At 40.5% G+C, this 23,874-nt stretch overlaps 1 protein-coding gene across 1 annotated transcript in view; it reads right to left on the bottom strand.

The window, feature by feature from the left end:
* ablim2 (actin binding LIM protein family, member 2) overlaps nt 1–23,874 on the bottom strand; it is a 96,951-nt gene that overhangs the window by 3,426 nt on the left and 69,651 nt on the right. The window contains exons 14-22 of the mRNA XM_039821737.1: nt 23,187–23,468; nt 14,764–14,871; nt 11,455–11,508; nt 8,785–8,822; nt 8,478–8,586; nt 8,305–8,363; nt 5,504–5,564; nt 3,785–3,792; nt 3,585–3,665 (exon numbers count right to left, since the gene is read on the bottom strand). Of these exons, the coding sequence (XP_039677671.1) occupies nt 3,585–3,665; nt 3,785–3,792; nt 5,504–5,564; nt 8,305–8,363; nt 8,478–8,586; nt 8,785–8,822; nt 11,455–11,508; nt 14,764–14,871; nt 23,187–23,468 (800 nt within the window). The remainder of the gene's footprint in view (nt 1–3,584; nt 3,666–3,784; nt 3,793–5,503; nt 5,565–8,304; nt 8,364–8,477; nt 8,587–8,784; nt 8,823–11,454; nt 11,509–14,763; nt 14,872–23,186; nt 23,469–23,874) is intronic.

Genomic DNA, 23,874 nt, shown 5'->3' with positions numbered 1-23,874 from the left:
TGATTTCATAATCCCCGCATTTTCTTTGTAAAAAAGTCACATATATCTCTGATGTCTACTCAAATTTCTTTAAGTGCTCCTGCTGTCTATATTATTAACGATTTTTAAAAGTCTGTCTCTTTTGTATCTTTTATTTCCCTCTGTTTAGACTATTACTTTTATTTTTACTTTAATATTATATTATTTGTATATATTTTTGTATCTTATTTGTTTACTTATTGCAATGACTGAATATCTGTAAACTATTTTTGGAAATTAAGTTTAAAAAAAGCAGGGTGTTGGGGGAATCACTTTTTCTTCTCTTTTTCATCAAACCGCAGTTTTTGCAAGTTCCCGCATGTTTTGCAAGTTCCCGCAATTTCATCGCATAAAATTGCATAAATATCCCGCATATTCCATCGCATTTTTTAAGAAAACAAGAATCAAGGATTTTTGCTTGCAACAATCACAAAAAAACTGTCCTTCTGGAAGGACTGGTTTGTCATGCATGCTTCATGTACAGTATGCTTTGGACTACTGACTTTTCTTTATGTACATTTTATTAATGTTTTATAGCAAAGTGTTGCTTTTTGCTTGGTTAATGTGTATTTTTTATAAGCCCACTTGTTTTGTTTATTTGCTTTTTAGTCATACTATTGTAACATCTGGCCAGGGATTGCAGATGAAAACTAGCCTTTTGGCTACATCTGGCATATTTACAGAATTATTTAGTAATATGCACTGTCCCTGTCAAATAAACTAAAAATAAAGATAAATATTGGTAGTATGAACTAAGACGCTTAGCTAGGCTAACTAAATAACCTAGATAACTTATGTGTGTATGGCTAGAAAGATTATATTTTTTTAGATAGTAGAACTTTCTAAATGCCTGGTCAAGTGCGTATGTTCACCTACGAAAAGGTTATGCACAACAATTTGTATGCTATCCTACGGAAGTACGGGCGACCGCCGGCTGGTCACATGACACAAATTTCAAGTATGGTAAATCAGTAGCAGGTTACTCTCAGATTGGAGTCACATAGAAGAAATTCATCCTATCCTAACATCATGTTTGTGTTCACCACATCAGCAGGCGTTATTAGGCCTCCTGTATTGAGGTTTAATACACAAAATTCTGTGCTTGAGAAGTTAATCCAAACCAAACTCCTATCCATAACCCAGCTCAGAACAAAAACATGGCATGGTATTGATTTAGACCCAGACCAAAAGCATACGGAACTTTATTGTAAAACTTTGGCAGCACTGTGCACAGCAGTTATGCGTCTCCATGATGATAGTGATCAAAATAAAGGCAGGCTATTGCTGTGTGGAAGCCAATCACCTGGTTGCCATGGCAACCAGCAGAGGGAGGAATGTAGAGTGATTTTCGTTTTCACCCTGAGGGAAAAACATTGCGATCCCTTTAACTCTGAACCTGCCATGCTGACAGCATAATAACATGACAGGGAAATGACAGAAAAGACAATCTCTATTATCAAGAAACTTTGATTTTCTAAGTGTTACACAATAAGGTTACCATTACTAGTATTATTTTATAGTTTTCTTTAGATGATGGAAGCTAGTTTTCTATCCCATGACCTCTTATTGTCTTATTGTCTGCTCATGTGGCTTCAAACTTTCAAAAATGTGGCCCTTTTGCTGTGACATCAGTGATCAGGGTGCAGCCAGATGTGCAACATTCTGGGTTTGAACCCAAAGACAGAACTTAAAAAGCAGCGCTTTACTGACCCAAGTGATCTTTTGTGCATTGATTTAGCCTTTTGGAGCTTTCATAGTGTAGGTTATACTAACTCATTGTTATTGACAGGAAAGGGGAGAGAGAGGGGGGACGACATGCAGCAAAGGGCCACAGGTTGGATTCGAACCCACGGCCGCTGCCAAGGACTCAGCCTACTTGGGGCGCACACTCTACTGGGTGAGCTAAAGGTTGCCCCTGGGTCCAGTGTTGCTGTAGTTTGGGCCATAGGTCTGCCCCTGATTTTGAACAGCTCACCAGGAGACTGAAGGCAGGACACATTCAGAAACCGTATCTCACTCAAAACAGCATGGATGGATTTTTTTCAAAGTTTGTATGCGTGTGGAAGCACCACAGACACAAAATAACACCCAAAATCCCAGAAAATATGTTTTTTTTCATAATATGGGCACTTTAAAACTTTATGGCCAAAATTTTTAATCTTTCGCATGAGAATGGCTAGTTAAGTCAAATCGATGGAACATATGTGCAACAATTCAGCTATTGACGACTTCATAAAAAAGTGCATTATCAACAAGGATCTTGGATCAACACACACACACACACACACACACACACACACACACACACACACACACACACACACACACACACACACACACACATTAGAAGGGTATTTCCAAAAATGTTGAACTGTTCCTTTAAGTTATGCCTCTGCACTAAAGCTTGCCAGCTGATAATTGTGTGTGTCTCCTCACACAGCAGCCATCAGTAATGGGTTGTATTGCCACATGGGGAAGTGTCCCTGTCTGGGCTCTGAGTTGAGTTCTGATATGTGTTTAGCTGCTGATTACTTTAGGTAAACCAGCAGCACTTTGGGGTCAAGGTTCAGGAACAGTGATGGTTAAAACAGAAGGCCCACAGAGAGTTCTCACATTAGGCTTACTGAAGGTTTCAATATTTTAAAGGGAGCGTTTTCAGTGCTGCACCGCAAGACCACAATTTAAAGTTTTTAAATGATGTTTTAATTCCTTGTGGAACTTTACTTGAAACTATGACTAACCAAAATATTTCCTGTTTTCAAACCAAAGAAATGTAATCAAAGTTATGAATGTGTAAATGTGTGGCATGAGAATAACTGCAGGAAAACTAGTAGTTATTACGGGACATTAAATCCAATCGTGCTTAATTTTTTTATTTCAAGACTTAAAACTTGGCATTACCCAGAGGAACCAATGCTACTGCCAATTATATTCACATTCAATCAAATCCCACAATTTATTGACTTTATTTAGCATGTCACAGGTAGAACTCACAGAATTTTCTCCACACAGCCAAAAGCATTACACCAAGGGGCGTAACTTTGGGTTCAACATTGGGGGGGGGGGGGTTGAGATCTCCAACTATCTAGGGAGGTCCTGGGACATGTACTAAAAAATTGTGGGAGAAAAAAACTCGAAAAAACGAAAAAAATCCCCTAACAAAAAGCGCCAAAACTCAAAAGGCGACAAATGTCAGAGAAAGTGACAAAAACGCCGAAAAATTGCCCCAAAACAATTCTAAAAAGGCAACAAAAATGTCGGAGTGACCTCCTGTTTGAAGCACACTGAGGCATTCAAATCCTGAAAAGCAGCTCGGGACAAACATTGCACAAAAGCCCCTGTCCACACATTTTGGTCATGCAGTATATCTATTTCTTAAAAATAAAAAAATAGCAGCAGATGCAATCATTTACCCACCTTTACAAAGATTGGAGGCTGCACTTCTCCAACCTTGGCTTAGCTGTCTGGCTGCTTTACCCAAACTGCATGCAAGTCATTCTTTAAACCACAATTGAACATTTTCTCAGGCTTTTTAATGAGCATGGGAGAAGAAGATTAGAGCTCACCTCCAGTCGGGTGCGATCTACTTCTCTGGGAAGCTTCACCTTCACTCTATGCGTCACTGCCAGAATCTCATAAGGGTAGATCTGGCACACACAAAGTAAGCATTGTGGGAGATTTATTAGGCAATACAATTAAATCCAATGGCCAAACAAAGCTGCCAAGAATAATATTTGTAAAGTATCAACAAATGAGGGAAATTTACCTTGTATTCTGAGAGGGAGGAAAAGAGAGAAAGAAAAGAATTAATCTGGTGGAACAATGAGTTACATCTCAGTTGACACCTCGTGGACTCAAATCTCAGAAATATTGGGTTTCAAAGGCATCACACACACACACACACACACACACACACACACACACACACACACACACACACACACACACACACACACACACACACACACACACACACACACAAATAACTCTGCAGCTGGAAATAAAATGACATCACCTCTCTGTGCTGTTACCTTAGTAACTGATCTGGAGCCAGGGCTGCAGGCTCTACATGCTTGGTCACAATGTAATCAGGGATTGTAAACTGACCTTAGATCTGTACCTAAATGACGCGGGCCTTTCACATTTTATGGTTTAAGATTTTAGCTGATACTATCATCTGGAGGGAATGGTTCTCTTTTGATGATTCGCAACAATGCAGTTGTTAGGTTACTTTGGGAGTTGGAAGTTTTTGTTGGAAGGACATGAAACTCTCCCGGTTCACTCATCAGTACAAAAGATGAGTACCTGTGTTAAAACAGATCCGGTTCTTTGATTCAAAAAGCCAGAGGCACTGTACACGATGGGGCACATTAAAACTAGATTAGCGTAGCTTTGACTCCTATGTAGCATATCTATCTAAAATATGCTGTCTTGCATGATTTGGCCCAGACAGAGCACATACCGGTTGAATAATACGGTAGATGCTTAATCAAACCCTGGGGCTCTCAGGTCAACACATTCTCATGGGTTTGTTTGTTATCCTACGAAAACTTATACAGAACAATTTGACTGATATCCTACGGAATTACGACCGCCGGCCGGTCATGTGACAATTAAAACAGTTAACAGTTAAATTTAGCTGATAAAAGGTGACTGTGAGCCGGGTACAGAGTACTGTGAGGTTACAGTAGTTTCAGAGGACGTTGCAGTTAAACTTAGCAGACAAAAGGTGACTGTCCTGCTGCGACAACAGTTAAAGCAACAACAAAAATTTAAATAATGTTTCCAAAATCGTTTCAGTGGTTCATCAACTCGTAACAGGGTAAACAGCACTTCTGCATTCGCTTTGCAAAACGACTAGTTAAGATTAGAAAAAAGATTGTGGTTTGGATTCAAAATCCCCCCCCCCCTTCCACGCAGTTGCTAGTAGCCAAGGAGGACACAGAGGATTAAAAAAACATGATGGATGGAAGAGGTCAATATCTTCACTCAAGTTTCTGCGGAAAGTCACCGGACGACACAATCTTAGTCAGAGAGTTGTGTGGAGCTGATAGTCTTAATTAACTTTGTAGCAACTAATTTGGCAATGGCTTGAATGAAACGGACGTTCATTAATATCAAAAAGTTACGCACTAAAGCTTTAAGTAGTACTCCAGGGACACGAACACCCGTTTCCTGGGTCAAAGTCTTGTGTTTTCTCCTTAATTTCTTCCGGGACATGAACTCCGCTCCCCCGATTGAAAGCCCTGTGTTTTAGGACCCAAACAACCACCCTGACCTCCTCCCTACAGGGACCAGAGCGCTCTTATACAGCAGCAGTTAATGCCATGCGTACAATAATGAATACGTGGAATACATAGGAATTACAGTGCATTACTTTTCGTAGCTAGAGATAGTAGATAATGGCACAAGCTTGCAAACCACTAACATGAAGAACAGAACAAAGATCAGGAGATAAACATCGTTAATTTCTTTTTTCTCTCACCTCTCATGACTCCCCAGCTCTCAGAGTGTGGGTCCACTTCATCCTCCACCATCTCAGCAGCCTATAGGAACACACACACATGTAAACATAGACACATTACACCAGTCTGTCTCAAACCTTTTACACCACATGTGTCAAACTCAAAGTCAAACTCAGGTGAAGCATCTATTTTTGACAATTGATGCTCACAAAGTGATCAGAAGATATTTATTGTTTTGCTTGATTTGCTAAATTCTATGATGGCTAAGGAACTTTTTAGCTGACTTTTGTAGGGCTTTATGTCGACAGAAATGTGACAAAAAGCGTAAAATTTTTGGGAAAATGTTTTCTTGTTTTTTAATAGTGACAAAAAACATCTGAGAGAGCCACAAATAGTCGTCAAAAACTACAAAAAAAGTTTCAAAAGTGTAGAAAAAAGCAACATGCAGTAATAAAGTCAACATATATGACTTTTTCAATGAAACAAAAGCATGTCAATAAACTTTACATGTCTGGCCCTTGGTGTGATCCTCTTTTTACAGTAAGGCCCTTAGTGAAAATAAGTTTGTCAGCCCTGTTTTACATCATGTAACACTTCAGAAAATATCAGGCTCTCTAAGTACCACCATTATGGCCCACGTTGCCACGCTGCACTTTCTCCGTCCCGCTCCAACTGAATCCAAATTTGAGGTAACTCGGGTTATATCTCCGTACTGTTTTGCACCGTTTTCTGCTAGTAGGTGTTGTGTAGACTTCACCGCTGCTGCTTCAGCAGCGACTAGCACTACGCTCGTCCACTATAGTTTCAACAACTTGAAATATTCTCTACTCCTCCTAAGTTCTCTTCCTAATATTTTCTCATATAAATCGGTAAACTATGTGTTTATTTCAACCAAAACTGATGGTTGAAAAAGTGGAAAGATGACCCAAAACGGCTTTTCATAGTTTTATTTTGTTTCTGTCGACTTTGAATGGAGTGTATTTTACGATGCTAAAATTACTGATTATTTACATGGAGTCTGATGGTTTTAGAATGCAATTTGGCGGATGTTTTTATGTTTAAAAAAAGGATCTTACTCTTTAACAGAAAGGTCGACCTCCTTAGAAATCCTTTCCATAATGTTGTCAGACACTTAGAATAATAATCTGAGCCTGTCAGCAGCAAAACAAGCACTTTTGTGACGGTAAATACAAGATGCACAACTGCCCTATTGATTTACAGTGTAGCTTGAGATTGAGCCCTATGTCATTCTGTATACGAGCAATGTGCTTTCACAAAAAGATACTGTAGATATTAAGTATAATAAGTATGTTATATAACCCCACGTTTAATAGAAACAACAAACCTCCCTTCATTCTTCAACACACTAAATCAACAACACTAACCAGTCATGCCAGCAAGTGAAAAATAGTTTCATATAAATGAATCTGTCGTAGCTCTTGAGCTTTCATTTCCTTCTCTGTTCTGTTTTGTCTGCCTGTCCTCTATCCATCAACAAACACTGAGGGAGAGCAGCAATATTACATTAGTGGATGATAGACTAAATACCCCCACCCACCCCCCCCACACACACTACAAAATAAACCAGAGCCCTGTCTGTGGAGTGAAGGATACAGACTGACCCCTGTGTAATCTGATACAAAAGCTGTGAGAGAAAAGCTTGGCAAAGTTGTTTTTTAAAATGGAGGAAACTTTTTAAATGGTCTTAAATGCAACCACTTCAGACTTCTCTACTTTTCATGGTTGTAAGTACACTTTTCCTGTACAATGAGGAAAAATTAGCAACATTTCATGTGCACTCGCTTTAGGTTTTACCTCCAAATAAAATGGTTTAGATAATGTGGGGCCAATTGTCTGGTTGCTTGTGTTTTTAGCGATGTCTAGGTACTTTTGTGACTGCAATGTTAACATAAATTATAGAACTGGAGGGCAGAGCTACCAAAATAATAAACTGTAGTTGTCTGTAAAATGGCAAGGTTTTTAATGAAAACTATTTTTTTCTCAAATAAGATCAAATCAAACTTTCTACAGTTTTCTATAGTCTATCATTTTCTTTAGCAATAGCCATTCAATGCATTTACATTCTATAATTAGTGGATTCAAATTCACAGGAAACGATGCAGCATGTAATATAGTGTTATTGTTTGTAGTTTTCATCTCGTTGACATCAGCCTCACTGTTTACTGGTCACTCTTCTACAGCCATATCACGGTTATACTGTAACATTTCTAACAGCTGTCGCTTCACAATAAAAGTGTTTGACTGGTGAAACACAGCATGGCTCTTATTGTAAAGCAGTTAGGAAATGCAATGTCACCGCTGACCTCAATCTTTCATTGAGGTCTACAAACAAACAGTGATCAAACAGTGATCAAATAGTCATTTTTGGCTTTTTTTCTTTTCATTTTTAAACAGCATATCAGTTTTAAATATTGCACGGAGGGTTGCTGCCCAACTATTTTGATAGTACCACTGGGGGGCAGCCAATGTTGGAAATGTGAAAATAACAGTGGCTTTAAATGTGTGATTTGTGATTTTATATCCATATAGCCCCTGCTCTACTGATTTAGCTAGAGGTCGCCCCAACAGCAATCAATTCTTGACTTTTTGCATTGTGTTTGTTCCTTAGGGAGCCTGTTCACTTGCCTACTAAGTCACATTTCTTACTTTCAATATTTTAAAGCAATTTTGAAAGTGAAAAGTGAAAGTGGCTCTAACTCTTACTAAAGCAATAACTTGTGCAATGACAGTCTTTGGCTGATCTGTCCAAGTTACAGGAAGCACCATAGACTGTGAGACTGTGGGTTATTTGGCAGCTCACCTTGTAGATGCCGTTCCTTCCATAGCCGGGTAAGGATGCAGACTTATTGTAGGGGAAATCTGCCAAGATAAAAAAAATATTTTTGAATTCCCATTTCATGCTTGAGCTACCCGTCAATATCTATTTGTTTGATTCATTCATTCACCAGACTGAACCTGAGATTAGCTACTCACTAGGCTGGGAGGTGTCAGTGGGCAGACTGCAGGTCGATTTGCGGGGGTCCAGGTCTTCAGGACCAATCTGTCCATCAATCTCACTCTTCAAGATCATCCAACTGGTCCTCTACACACACAGAGAGAGAGAGAGAGAGAGAGAGAGAGAGAGAGAGAAATATGGAAAGAAGTGATGGATGACGGCAAAGTATGAGTTAGTAAATTAGTGAATGTATGTACAATATTACTTTGAATGAGAGAGATAAACACACACACACACACACACACACACACACACACACACACACACACACACACACAGACCCACCTTGCCATCCTCCCCATCCTGCCAGGATGTTCTAGAAGCTGTAAAACAGTCAGATGTTAATGTTCTCTGTACTGCAGTATTAACTCTACAGTCAACCCCCCTAGACCATGACATAATCTGCTGGAGACGCCATCTACAGGCAGCTAGGTGGATAACACTGACATTTTGGTAGTCTGACCCATTGGTCACCAGAGCAAGATATCTTAACAACTAAAGTCCAGATTACAATTAAAGTTGGTCACGGTATCCATTGTCCCATTAGGGTCATTGCAACTAATGAAAAACCCTGGCCTTGTTCACAACTTCCCCTTGACTTTGATCTTTGTCTGGATAAAAAAAATGGCTGGATTTCCATGACATTTGAATAATGATGGTTCTCAGAGGATAAAATCCATTTGTTGGTGACCTCCTGCCCTTTACTCCTTTGCCACCATCAGCCCAAGGTTTCCACTTGTACTCAAGATATTTTTAAATCCAATTAGTAAATTGCTATAAAGTTGCCTTTTTATCTTCACTATTGATACGACTTGAACAGTACCAAAATTGTCAGAATGTTGTTTGGTTCGTCTTATATTGTGGGGTGTAATAAGCATGGCAGCCTCTAGGGACTTCTAGTGAGCAAATAGACTTTTAGCCTTGTGACTTTATGTCCTGTAGCTTTAAGTCCATTACTAGTCCAGTAGGTGTCATGGAGAAAAATGTGCTGTAGTCATTCAGGCAGGCTGGTCTTGTTTTCTTGGGCACAGGAATGACGGTGGACTTCTTGAAGCACGTGGGAATGGCAGACTGAGTCACTGACAGGTTTAATATCATTATGAACACTGGCGCTAGTTGGCCAGCACACAGTGAGAGGACCCGCCCACTGAAAACGTCAGATCCTGCTGCTTTCCTTGTGTTCCCATGCTTGAAAAGCCCTCCTGACATCATACTCAGAAAGTGAGATGGGTGTGAGAGGTGCACCCAACCATCCATAAACCTCTGCTTCTGTTGTTTTTACTTGTTGGCTGCCGATGGCCTAATACGAGCATTAAAGGTATTTAGCTCACTTGTTTTAGACGCATCATCATCATGATGCGAGGTGGGATATTCAAGGGTTTAGGTTACTATTTATGTAAGGTAAAAGATGGGTTAAGGAACAACTATGGTTTATTACCATTTGGGTTTTATATTCGTAGCTCTGGCTAGTGTTTTTATCAGTTCTGATAACCACCCAAAAGTACTTCCTTAACAATCCGAGAGAACACATCAATTGGGCAGCAGTGCCTTTTCTTTCTTTTGGACAATGTTAAAGACATATGATCACTTAACATACTGCATGCAGTATCAGAGAACTTGACCAATGGGCAAAACTCCCACAAACATAAGTACATCGTCCATGTAATGTCATTTTACACAGCTCCAGGGCTAAACCATTAGGAGCAGTCTTTACTTGGAACAAAGTAGATAAAGATTTCTTTCTCTTTTTTTGGCAGACAGCACGCACCTTGTCAGTGACCTCATGTCTGCTTGTGTGCATACAATCAAGATACTGACAGCTGGTTCATATGTCTGTAGGACTATGCCATATGCAACTGATTCACTTGTCATATCTAATACAGATTAATATTTCCTTGGGTGATAGAGATGATTAGAGCTCCTTGGACTCCTATGCCAATATGTTATGAGTGACTCTGTCATGTGCACATATATCTTCAACTACAGAGAAAACTGTAAATCATAAATTTGAACACACAAACAATGATTAGGGGAGAGACACCGAGATTGAAACAGTGATCAGTACAACACTAATGCCACCATACAAAGTGAATCCTGTGCACAACCACTCACAGTAGGAAACACAGTCAAAACAACAAATGAGCAAGTGAGATGAGTGCAAACATGCATGAACGGGGTGAGTAAATTAAATAGTAAATTAACACCCAAGAGCCCCAATTCCAACAATCAGCCCCAAATGGATTTAGATGGAGTAGATTTTTCTTAGGGATTTTCTTAAGAACATATTTAAGGAGAAAACTTAGGAAGATATTGGTGAATGAGGCCCAATCTTCTGAACATAGTCATACTGAGAAATACAGAGAGAGTGTGGAGCTGATAGTCTTGATTAGCTTTGTAGCAACTCATTTGGCAATGGCTTGAATGTAACGGACGTTCATTAATTAATAAAAAAGTTTTGCACTAAAGCTTTAAAGTGTAACAACAGCCCAATCAGTGATGTCACAGAAGGTGTTTTGCATTTGCCACCTAATGAAAAACATCTCCTGTGACATCACTGATTAGAGGTAGTTAGAAATGCAACATACTTAAATGTGTTAACATGTAGAGGCCAGGGTCAATGGTCTGCTTTCGTTCATAGAAACCTTAGGGCTGCAAAATTGTTTTTTGGTTTGTTTAATCATAACATTGCCCGCCATCCTAATGTTCAACCTTGATAGATTCTGCACTTGGCTAAGTTGATTTTTATTACATAGAATGGGTGCAGTACTCTTACACCAGCCCTATGCATATATAGTAGATCCATGGAGCAATGGAATCTACTAAATGAGTCCAGGCCATAGAGAGAAGGGAGGAGAACTGGGATAAGCAGATGACGAGATGACTGGCAGGCGACATGCAACACATCGTGCAGAGACCAGACCAGAGAAGGAAGAGTTAAAAGGAAGTAGACTGTACCATGCTGTTTGTAGATGGGGGGTTTTCTATAAAGATTATCTTTGACCAGAGTCTCTGAAGATGTGAACAGACGCAGAGGAAAGAAAATGGAAGAAGCCAACATGGGAGGGAGAGAAAGAAAGAGAGAGAGAATGGAGAAAAAGAAGCATGAGTTAGCAGTTATTGAGTGATGAGATATTTTAAAGAAGCAAAAGGGGCCGCAGTACACCTTGATTCAACACGACATTTGTCATTTTTCAGAAACATCAGCACTTTTAATATTATTCATGCAACATATTCAAAATATAGCAATACTATTGTATTGTAATGGGAGGTTATTTGATGCAGAACTGTTTAATTACAATCAAAGAATAATATCAGAAACCACACATGGTCCCCAGGCATCAAACAGTCTACTTGTATTAGCATTCTTTAGAGATTTCCAGTTCAAAAAGTAAAATTAATAATATAAGCATCACAACAAATAGAGAAAAAGTTGAAAGATAATAAGTCTTAGTAAGTAAGATAAGTCTTGTTGCATTAACTGTACTGCCTGTTGAAGTTCCTCTGGGGGATAATGTGGACAGTCTGTTTTTCCCTGAGGCAGATCTTATCCATCTCATGCCATGTTTCCACTACGTGGTACGGCTCTGCTTCACTTCACTCGCTTCTCTCTATTTGGTTTTGCACTGCGGATAGTAACCACGGCATTCTCAGCTGATCGCCATAGCACCGAGACACTTGCTGAATCCTTTCATCGGCAATCAAACAGAGGAACATCTGCACTCCATCAAATGTACGCCGTAGTGTATGGTGTAGTTTTGCTGGGCTGGCAATTGTTTTTGTGAAGTGAATACAAATTTGCGCCCGCTATTGACGGTAGCTTGGCTATTTAAAAGCAGCGTGTTTGTGCAGACAATTCTCCCTGACCAATCAGTGGTCTGCAGTGTTTTTTACTTTTACTCCAGCATCGGTTCAGCTTGCTGGAAACTCGACCGAGGTAGTACTCAAAAAGTACCAGGTACCAGGTACTATCCATAACTTTTGCTAATGGAAAACCAAAAAAAGAGCGAGTCAAGTTGAGTAGATGAGAGCTGTACCATGCAGTGGAAACACAACTATAGTGTCAGTGGACCCAGACAAGCCTCTGACAGAGATGCTTAGTAACAACAAGCTGCAGAAGAAACATGACTCACAATAAAACAACCCATGTAGGTCATTTCCCTGGCTTATTTCAGTGCCTGCCAATATCTGAAACAATATCCATATAAAAGCAATAAGGACTATGACTATGAAAGCCATTAAGTGGATAATCGTTGACAGTTCTTTCCACTTAACTTGCTTCCAACATGGGAGGGTTTTTTCCCTCTGCATGACTGACAGTGTAATAGTCAATGAGAACAATATGTTGGATCAAACAGATTTACCTCTGTCAGACACTGGAGGTAATGAAGGATATACTGTTCGTCAACTCCTGTCCAAATATTAAGTAAAATTAATTCTAAATGATGCAATCTCATGTCAGATCATTGCTGTGTCAAAAAGAAATTGCTTTAAAATGAGCAGACAGTAGGGACATTGGGAATAAAAGAGTCCTAAGATATACAGAATACAATCCATAAACCAAAGGCAAGAAGTCAACTGTTATAGAGTTTACTACAGAACAGGGATCTTCAACAGGGGGTCCGGGACCCCCAGGGGGTCCTCAGAATCACTCCAGGGGGGCCTCCAAATTATTGTTAATTTTTGAAAGTTTTTTCAAAAATTAAAAAGTCTAACATGATTCCAACATATTATTAGCAAATATAAATCCACACTGATGGTAGGCTTACTGGCCAGTAAGTAATGTAGTCACTAAGGTAGCCATCCACAGATACAGTTCATCTCAAAGGATTGATTTCACATTTGTTTCACATTTAAGGGTTAACATTAAAACATGATTTATAAAATCATGCCAAAAATTATTAGGCTATTTGAATAGCTTAGTATTCTATGCAAAAAAGGTATCTATAAATGCTTTAGGCTGCCCTAAAAGTTATTGTAGGACCAGATTAATATGCAACTTCATTTTATACAATATATGTAGTAGGGGGTCCCTGATCCGTCTCTCTTTCAATTAAGGGGTCCTTGGCTAAAAAAAACGTTGAAGACCCCTGCTATAGAGTACAAAGACATGGGGCGTAATGCAAGAACCGCTCATACCAACAGATCCAATCTAAGGAGGCACAAATTAGTGATTTTAGGGGATATTTTGCAGATTTAAAATCAGCAGCTGATGTCCGCCGTTTCACATCATCCAGCCATTACACAGAGCTGGATTTAATTCAGCAAAATATCTCTCTAATCTCTCTCATGTACTGGAAGTCTGCTTCTCTCCAACGTGGACAAACACTTTGACTTAAAAGTTGTAATTGGTCTTTACACAGAGTGCATCATAAATAAATGGCATGTAAATGCGAAAGGTTTAGGAGAAGAATACGAAAATGTTCTCGCATGATGGCCCATATCCAACAACTGGTGATAGCTTCACAAGACTTATCTGAATGTACCTGGAGAGAAAGGGGTCCAATGCACTGGAAAATAAGTCTTGAAGTCGTTGAAGTTTTAACAATGCTGCAGTAATGTAGAAATGTAGTGTGGGCAGTACACCCAGCATCACTGTTGGGCAGTGTATTGCTTGTTACTGAAAAATATCATGTTATCATGTCACTTTTGACCTCATTAAAAAAATTTACTGAATTACTTTACTGATTACTTCCACCAAAAAGTAATGCTGTCCTGTGATAAGTAACATTTTAGTTACTTTTCAAATGTCTACTTTGGAATGCTTGCATTGGTAATGTGTCTCTAGCTTTCATTTCAGTAGCACACTGAAGGTATCTCTGCCGGGATCATCAGTCAGTTGTGAATCTGTTTGTCCACAGCTAGGCTTGCGTACTACTAAACCCATCAGCCCAATATCTTTGGTGCACATTTATTACTGTGTGCTCAAGGACCTCTCATGCTGAAATGCCTTTGTTGGTTAACTCATCTAATAGTGGCGATACACTGGGCGATTTTGTGGTCAACATGCCAGGGCAATGTGCTTGCCAACAGGAGTTAATGTACACTATGGGGTACTTGTAAGGCGTTACAATAACTCTTAGTCCCAACAATGCTGTTGGGTGAGTTAGAAATGCAACTGATCTTGTTGTTTACTGTAATTGGTTACAATCTCATAGTTGTAATTCACCGCTGTGTCACTAATGACAGCCTACTCTATAGAATGTGTAAAGATGTAGGAAAACTGTAAAGTTGAGTTGAGATCCAAGCGGTGCGGTTATGGCCTACCTGGTACGTGGAAATGCCGGGGAGCAGCCACATATGTAGAAGTAGAGGAAGGGGATTTGCCATCAGAATAGGTGGATAAGCTGGGGGTACTCCGACCACTTTCACTTCCTCCAGTTGGGGATGGAGTTGGTTGGGCATTGGATATGAAAAGGCACAAGGGAAAGGGTTTGGGAGAAAACAAAGGGTGTTGTGGGGGCAAAAAGGCAGCATTATGGTAGGCATATTGATAGCGCACGAATACGAAGCAGTGATTATTATATTGATGCCGATGTCTCCATAACCCAGCCATTTACTGTATTTAAATGTATTGTACTGGAAAAAATGTCTTGAACAAATTCACTGAATCTTTGGTAGAGAATCCTTCTTGTCTGTTAAGTGATAAGACACAAAAACATCCTGCAGAATTTGGAGTGCAACCACTTTTGCATTGATAATGTTATGCTATTTTGTCCCTCAGCCCAAATCTCTTTTTTCCCAGTGACGTCCTGTGTCTCTGCAGAATATCCTCGGTTTGTCCTGGGGTCTCCTACCAACCTGTCACATCTGGAACACCACCACAGGAAGGCATGCTAGGTGCCTGAGCCACCTCGTGTGGCTCCTCTCATTGCCACGCAGCAGCACTTTAAGAGCTAAAAACTATTACATAGATTGAGACTACCCATCCTATCAGAGAAGCTTCACTTACACCTCCAATTTTATTTTGTTTTACCTCAAGCCTATGACTAAAGGCGAGGGTTGGAATGAAGACTGGTCAACAAATTGATACCTTTGCTTTATAGCCAAGCTCTTGTTCACAACCACAGTCCAATTACTTCTGCTGATGCTTCTAAATTGCAGTAATGTCAGTTTTTTACCTCCATGACAGCTCCACTTGAGAGGAGTTAGGGTCTGCAAGTGCTACCCTTCAGCTGGATTGAGCAACCCACCTTTTGAGGTGCCAAACAGGGTAAGAGACATGGAGATGCAGATCTGGGCTGCATGACATTTATGTGGAGATGTAAATGTCAGTTACTCTAATTGTAGGGTAAGAGAAAATGCATTCACAACAACAAAGCTGTCATTGGAAGCTGTTTGGAAAAGGGCAGGCACTTTCAAAAACAATACTTGGCAGGTGAGGGACATCACGAGAATCCAGCTGCCGTGCAAGGTAAAAGCAGGACTGCTTTACAGTACAAACTGCTTTACACTGCACTGAAGCGGCTGAAGTGACTCATTCAGAAGTTGTCATGAAACCCAGCCCATTTTCATACCTATAGCAGACTATAGGACTGCTGCTTTTGGAAAGTCCCCAGAAATGTTGGGAAACAGCAGTCGAAGAGGAGCTGCTGTTGTTGGGAACAGCTGTTCATTTGAATTGTATAACAGCTCTCAGCTCTATTCCTGTATTCAACAATGACCTCCCACTTAGCTTTAGAGCTAAATGCTTAAGTTCTTCCAAACACATTGGCAATGAGCCTGTTGGTGGTAGCACTAGCACCAGAGCAATTATTTATGTGGAAGGGATGGATGATCCTGGAGACTTTGTTCTCATCACTTAAGGTTTACACTCCAAAATCACATTTCTGAGTAATATTATGATTATGAAAGTTACCCTATGGGTTATATTATATTTGTCCACTTTTTATGTGTTTGATATAAGGGTGAGAGTGTAACAAACGTTCATATTTAGCTGACTTTGTGCATGTGTGTGTTGTGTATCTATGATCACAACCAGGGTTCACCCCATTGTGTTAGATCACAGGCAGGCTGGTGGATGGAGTCACTGACACCCTTTAGGCCAAAAGTAATAAACACTCTACATCCAGAGTTTCGAGGAACAAACAGAGGTTGAGATTGAGATTGTGCATGAGAGAGAGTGAACGCTGATTGAACACACACTCTTCTCCCCTCAGACAGAGAGGAACCAGCCGCAGCCATCTGGATGCAAGTGGATGAGATCACAGCATACACAGCACTGCTATCATTGCTGGTCTGAGTGATCTCCTGCACGTACACACAATCACACACATGCCCATAAACACACACACACACACACACACACACACACACACACACACACACACCAAAGTACTATTAGTGCTGGTCTAAAAGTAGGGCAGATCCTCCCTAAAAACATCTGGAGCTAAAGTGTTGGAGGCTTGGGTGTTTAGGGAGGGGATGTGTTATAATTTAATTTCATCATCACATTTGACAAAAAAGGTGGAGGCCATTCATTAATCAAAAACTTATAACCCAATAACAAGATATACAAGACCGTTTTGAGATCATTAACAAGAAATCAGGGAAATAAAAACAAAAGCATGCATTATTCATCCTTGCAACTTTCCTAAACTCTTTCTCAATTTACATTGTTAAACAACACATCTTAATAGGGCGTCGCTTAAGTCTTTCTATGACAGTAACTTCTATTGGGAAACCTGATAGCTCATTTAAGCAGAAAACAAATACCCCTTTTTCACGGCGTGTTAGCAACCATTAGGCCCTGAACAAGTCCAGCGGGGCACTGTGTTCATGCCACTGGCAACCAGACCCCCAAATTACCGCTCGGTCTGCTCTGACTTTTTCATTCATCCGTTCCCCCTTCTCTTTTTCATCTTCCCCATCGGAGAACTCCCCTCTCAGCCTCTCCACCCTGTCATGGAAAAGCCGACAAACCCCTGGACCGCATGTTCGTGATTTTCTGTGCAAAAGTTCGAGTGGAAGCTCATGCTGTTTCCCTCTCTACCGCCTCCTTTTAATCAGCTAAGGTCCAAGCAAGCATATGTCAGAAAAATGTGTTCCTACTGGAAGGGTTCTGTATAGTACAGAAATGACATGCCTTTTGAGGCAAAGGTTCTCACCCTAAGAACTTCTTGGTGCTGTAGCACCCAATAATGTCATCATTTCCTGAAAATGTAATAATGCCTGAAAATGTAATCAAATTTGCACTTAACCTAATGTCATAATTTGAACAATAAAGTGATTAATGTCCTGACTGATATTGTAATAACATTTTTACCAATAATGTAATACCTTTCAGGTGGGTAACTTGTTTTCAAAATTGATGATGTAATAATTTTGACGGATAATGTAGTGATGTAAAAAGAAATGTAAAGTGTGTAAGTATACAAAATGAATAACACTGTTAGAGTCATGTTAAAGGTCCAATATGTAATATTTGTACTGTAATAAATCCAAAAATGACACCAATGCCTCATCAGATATTAAGGAAACATGTTAAACTGAAATACTATCTTTTCTGACAACAATGCTAATTTCAGTATTTTTTCTTTTTGAAATTTACATTCCGTGACGGAATTTATGTTTATGTTTTGATCTGTGTGTTGTTATCAACGGCCCAGTTTGACAGCCAGGCCGGGTTGCCAGATATACCTGTAAAAACGTAAACCCAGCGCGCTACAGCTGTAACGTTAGTACAGCCATGAAAGCAGCAAACAAACAAACAGGATCAATGGAGATAGATTCTACCCGACCTAAAAAGAAAACAGCATGTTTCTAACAGTTGTGCGGACCAGAGACATAACAACCCCCTGGTAAATAATGGAGATGTATTTGAAAGATGGAGACAGCTTAGAGCCCAAAAGGACGCAGAGTTGGCTTATTTTCTCCTGAACCGGTAAGCATTAGCTTCAGGCTAATTTATCACAGCTACTAGGGACGGGCATTTTTTGTCATTTCAACATTTGTGTTCTCACATTGAATTATATAGCTAGAGTACCAGAGTTGGTTACTCGCAAAAACAACTGAGACACAGCCAGTAAAGTGATCCCGACTGGTCCTGGCTAACGCCGCCATGCTAACCCTGCTACCTGTTAACGTTACCGGAGAACCAGGCAAGCAGCCCACGGCTGTTTACAGCGTGTAGCCTCTTCAGCGGCCGGAGCCGACAACGGTGAGTTATTTTAAGCCACGAGAGGGGGGCTGTAAATCGGAAAGAGAGGACTGTGAGTTTGCAGTGTGTTTAGCGATTTTTGCCATAATTCTAAGCCAATGAAGTGTGTTCCGTCGGCAAGGTAGTGGTATTTTTAGCATTTCGTATTGTAATTCTAAGCCAATGAAGTGTGTTCCGTCGGCAAGGTAGTGGTATTTTTAGCGTTTCGTATTGTAATTCTAAGCCGAGGAAGTGTGCCTGACTGGCGTGTGGAGAGGACAGTGAGGTTGTTGTGTTTTTAGCGGTTCATACTGTAATTTTAAGCCGAAAAAGTGTGTCTGTCAGTTGGTTACAGAGCTCCGCGTGAGCACGGGCTTTTATGACTGTCAATATAGCCAGCATCTAACGTTAGCTACTCCGCTGTGCTGTGGAGTAATGTGTGGCTATTTGAGACTAGCATCTACCGTTAGCTACTCCGCTGTGCTGTGGAGTAATGTCTGGCTATGTGAGAAAAGTGTCTAGCAACGTTGTTGTGAATGCTGCGGTCTCAGCCTGGCAACCCCCGTGAACTTCGAGTCTGGGCAGGAGGGGGCGGGGGAAACGACTCTCCAGTATTTTGAATTGGTAGTGCAGTAACTATTTTAACCGCTAGCTGCCAGTATTACACACAATATTACATATTGCACCTTTAACCTACACTAACATCTGACACTGATTTTATGTTTGGAAATGTAAACTGTAGTAACTAACTACAGATGCTAATTGGTACGTTGTTATCAGGCAAAGATGCATTAAACTAAAGTCCCTATCAATGGGAAATGAATCAGCCCATCCTCATGCGGATTGGTCATTGTGGATGTTCCATTAGACCAGAGTGGATCTTAGATTAGACGCCATCAGAAGATGACAAAAGCTGCAGAAGATGGCTCACTTCACACAAGCAAGCGATGAAGGCAAACAGTTGATTCAATCTCCATGAAATGTTCGTTTTGATCTGAGTCACCAGTGATTCTTATTGAATGAAGTGTCTCCTTTGCTTTGCCTTGATTTAATGAAATGTCTGCATTCAAAAGGTGTTTTTCAAATTGAATTTGAAATGAAAAAAAAAATTGCCTTAATACTTAAAGGTGTCCTGGCACACAAACCCGTTTTTACTTGTATTTTTTTGAAATATGTTAGGTCCATATCTGTTTTTGTTATGTTGTGAAATAAGCAGAGAAATCAGGCCAATTACAAAAGCTGGTCAGTCTGACATCATATTGCCTGAGCTTATTACTATTCATGAGCTCGCCCAGTTGGGCTGGGTAAAGGATGCTGATAGCCAGGCTCTCATTGGCTAGATGTTAGCCAATCAGAGTCAAGCAGCTTAGCTTGTTGAATATTAATGAGCACTGGCAGAAATCGAGCTGAGTCTTCCTGCAGGCTTTCTATACCATGCTGGAATGGCTTGAAACAAGTTAATCAAGGCATTTTTTCCACAAAAAATTTTACAGAGTCCATGGTTAGAACTTCAGACATTACCACAAAGTAGGGCTGAACGATTTTTGAAAATAATCTAATTGCGATTTTTTCCCCAAATATTGCGATTGCGATTCGATATTCGATTATTTTTTTAAGCTCTTTGTCTTCTGTATTATTCAACAAAGACAAACAATAAATCATTGTATAGTATGAACAACACACAATTACACACTAGACAGTTAAATAAGTAAAAACACATACATACATATATATATATATATATATATATATATATATATATATATATATACATACATACACACACACACACACATATATTTTTTTACAGTGCACAGAGAGGAGCTGCCTCCAGCCCCTCCCCCTCGTGAAGTTGCGTGCCGACACCGTCAACACTGCACTTGCTCAGAGAGGCTATCGTTACGTTAGTTGCTGTGGTCTTGCCGTGGGATTAACTGTACTAATAAAACCGTTGAAACACCGCGGCCACGCTGCTGTGAAAGCTCCCCAAACCGTCATTTATCAGTCTGATTGTTACCCCTCTCATGGCAGCTCCTCCACCCATATCTTTATATCTTTATAACGGAGCTAACCGCTAACCGGAGCTAACCGCTAATCAGAGCTAGCTCGTTGCCAACCGAGCCTTCAGTTCTGCGTGCCTGTATCCATTAACTGCATGTCTGGACTCGAGCCCAAACAAAACCCTTCATTTTATTAAAATGGCTGTAAAAGTTTTAAACTTCAACTCAGAATTGTTTGAATGACAGAGATCAGCTCAAGGTACAGTGTAGCGTTAGCATGCTAAGTTGATGCTTTCTCTGCGTAGTGCAGACTGATTTGCTCTTGCGAGTCATCAAATCGAGACCAAATCGCAGCCTTTGCGATTAGGAAATCGCGTTTTAACATATCGCGATATTATCGCAAATGCAATTAATCGTTCAGCCCTACCACAAAGTAATGAACTATGTGTGGCAGGGCACCTTTAAGTACATTTAAAGCTATAGTGCGTAGTTTCTTTCGCCCCCATGAGGAATTCTAATAGTACGTGTCCATATACGCGTTGTTTTCACAGCAGGGATCGCCCTGCTTCCCGGCACTGTACGCTAGTGGGCTCAACGGTGACGTAAAAAATCCTGACTGTTTGCTGTCCTGGCTCCTAAATGGTGGAATGAGCTCCCTATTGAAATCAGGATGGCCGAAAACCTGTGCATCTTCCGCCGAAGGCTAAAAACACATCTCTTCTGACTACACCTCGGATAAAGAATGGGTGGGGGGGGATGGAGGGAATAAAATTTAAATAAAATATATATATATATATATATATATATATATATATATATTTCTTGATGCTGCACTTTGATATGGCTCTTTGTAGCATTACCTATTTAAAGCTATTACTTGCACTTACTTGTTGTCTGGAGTTTGCACCTTCAAGGTTAAATGCACTTAACTGTAAGTCGCTTTGGATAAAAGCGTCAGCTAAATGATGTAATGTAATGTAAAAAACACTTCACTCCAGCTGCTGCGCGCAAAAGTCTCCGGGCTACACTATCTAGTAAACAAAGTCATACTGAGAAATACAGAGAGAGTTGTGTGGAGCTGATAGTCTTAATTAGCTTTGTAGCAACTCATTTGGCAATGACTTGAATGTAACGGATGTTCATTAATATTAAATAGGTGCGCACTATAGCTTAAAAAAAGTAGAATAAAAAAGACCCACCTGTAATTTTAATAAATTCCCAATAATGTAATAAGGTATTACATCATCAGTAAAACTGTTATTACAATATATCAGTACATTTCATTACATTATTGGTCAAGTTATTACATTTTCAGGATTTTTTATACGACTATTGGGTACTACAAACCTCAATGTGTCTTTTTCTTAGTCATCAAAACACAAAGCCTGCACTCTCCTTCAGATTCATCATATAAGGAAAAAAACACCAAAGGGATAATGTCTTGACAAAACAACAAAGAAGTTTTCATTCAGGGAAAACAACAGGGTGGATTAGAAGTCAAAGGCAGGCAAAACAATTCGGTCAACAATTTGAACAGACAAGCACAGGAATTAAATCACCCTTAACCTTCCTCCTAATGCCAAATGTACCAGGGTCAAATTAAACCATGCATGACAACAACCACTTCCACAGACACAAGTGAACAGGGCAAGCAGAATGAGAACTCTGAGTGGTCCTATCAGTGTACCTTGATGCACCCCCATGAAACCCAACAACACCACCATATTGGACAACAACATCACAAAACCTGCTGACCATTCCACTGGGGGAGGGGAGACACAGAGAAGAGAAAGACTACTGGTGTTTTTACCGTCAGGAGGAGGTAAACTGAGATGCAGGGATGTCCTAGGTTTAGGGTCAGGTAGGGAGTCCTGTTTGAACCCTGAGGGGTGAGGGAGATCAGGGGATGGGGAGAAGATGAAGCAAAGGGATGTGGTTGGATAAGCCTTTCTGCAGAGGTTACGGTGTGCACGGGGAATGCGTACATACTGGTTTGTGATGTTGATTTCAGGGATGTGTGGTATCCTATAAATAGCATTAGCAGTTTCATGGCTATGGCTCAGCAATTACGGAAAACGCATCTTCAGAGATCGGTGGTTACAGACCCAAATGTGTCGCAGAGCAGATCAGATGTTCTGTTTCACATTATGACTCATCACTCTATGGTGAACTGAAAGCCCCAAAGGGTGAGTTTCCAACACATGGTTAATTTGGTGCTAAACCACAACCCATGCCAAGTGAGGTCGTATCACAGCACCACATTCTTTAGGACCTTGATCACAGTCAAATACAGACAGGACTGGCACGTTGCTGCTGTGGGGAAACCGGTTTCATAGTTTAATGTTTTTGATCCGGAATCCAAGGTTTGCATGCTTCTGTTCTGGTTGGGGAACACATTGGAAACACCACTTTTGGGGCATTTTACATCCCCTTTCAAATATTAGCTTTTTGGTATATTCTGTTTCTGTCTGAGGTACGACAACAGCAATGATTCCAGCAAGTCATCCATTGTCTGTATTGGACCAGGTCTGGGTCTCAGCGTGCTTTGATACCTCTGAAGTAAGGGATGTAGTTGTGCTGCTGCAGCATGGCCAGGGTGGTCGGGTTCAGGTGAAAAGACAAGCCTGCACTGCCACCTACTGGTGTGGGCGAGAACTTGCCACCACCACCACCACTCCCTTCAGCCCCAGTAGAACAGTGCACAGGGAGGGAAGATGAGTCCCTGGCCCAGGTGGAGGGGTACTTAATGGCACCCAGGAGGTTTGGAGGCAAATCAAGAGAACTGGAGTCACAGGCCTGGGTGCTGTGTCTACCACCAAGGTACACCTCTGGCCCTGAACGTCCAATCAGATCACAGGAAACATGTTGCATCAATGCATAACATTATGAAGGTACTCTGGGCCAGATGTACGTACATTTGCGAATGTAGCGTTATCAGCGCCATGGCCAACCCACAGAAAGCGCACGCTGTGATACTTCAGCTCACGTCGTATTTACAAAACCTGCAGTTCATCGAGTAATCAGTGCCTTTTTCCGCACACTATACCGTAAATTGCGCGCATCTTTCTATCATGGATCAGCCACCAAGTCAGTCAAAACAGCGAAAACAAAGATTTTGCGATAACAAAGTTGATCTGCTTGTTTATGAGGTAACAGCTTGATGCGTGTTATTTCGGCATTAGTGGTGGGGATTTGTATGTATTGACTAGTGCGCTGTAGCAAAGCATTAAGTACTGGTGA

This window comes from Perca fluviatilis, chromosome 14, assembly GCF_010015445.1.
Source record: "Perca fluviatilis chromosome 14, GENO_Pfluv_1.0, whole genome shotgun sequence".
NCBI lineage: Eukaryota > Metazoa > Chordata > Actinopteri > Perciformes > Percidae > Perca > Perca fluviatilis.
The sequence above is the reverse complement of the archived record's forward strand: the minus strand, read 5'-3'. Positions and strand labels throughout refer to the sequence as shown.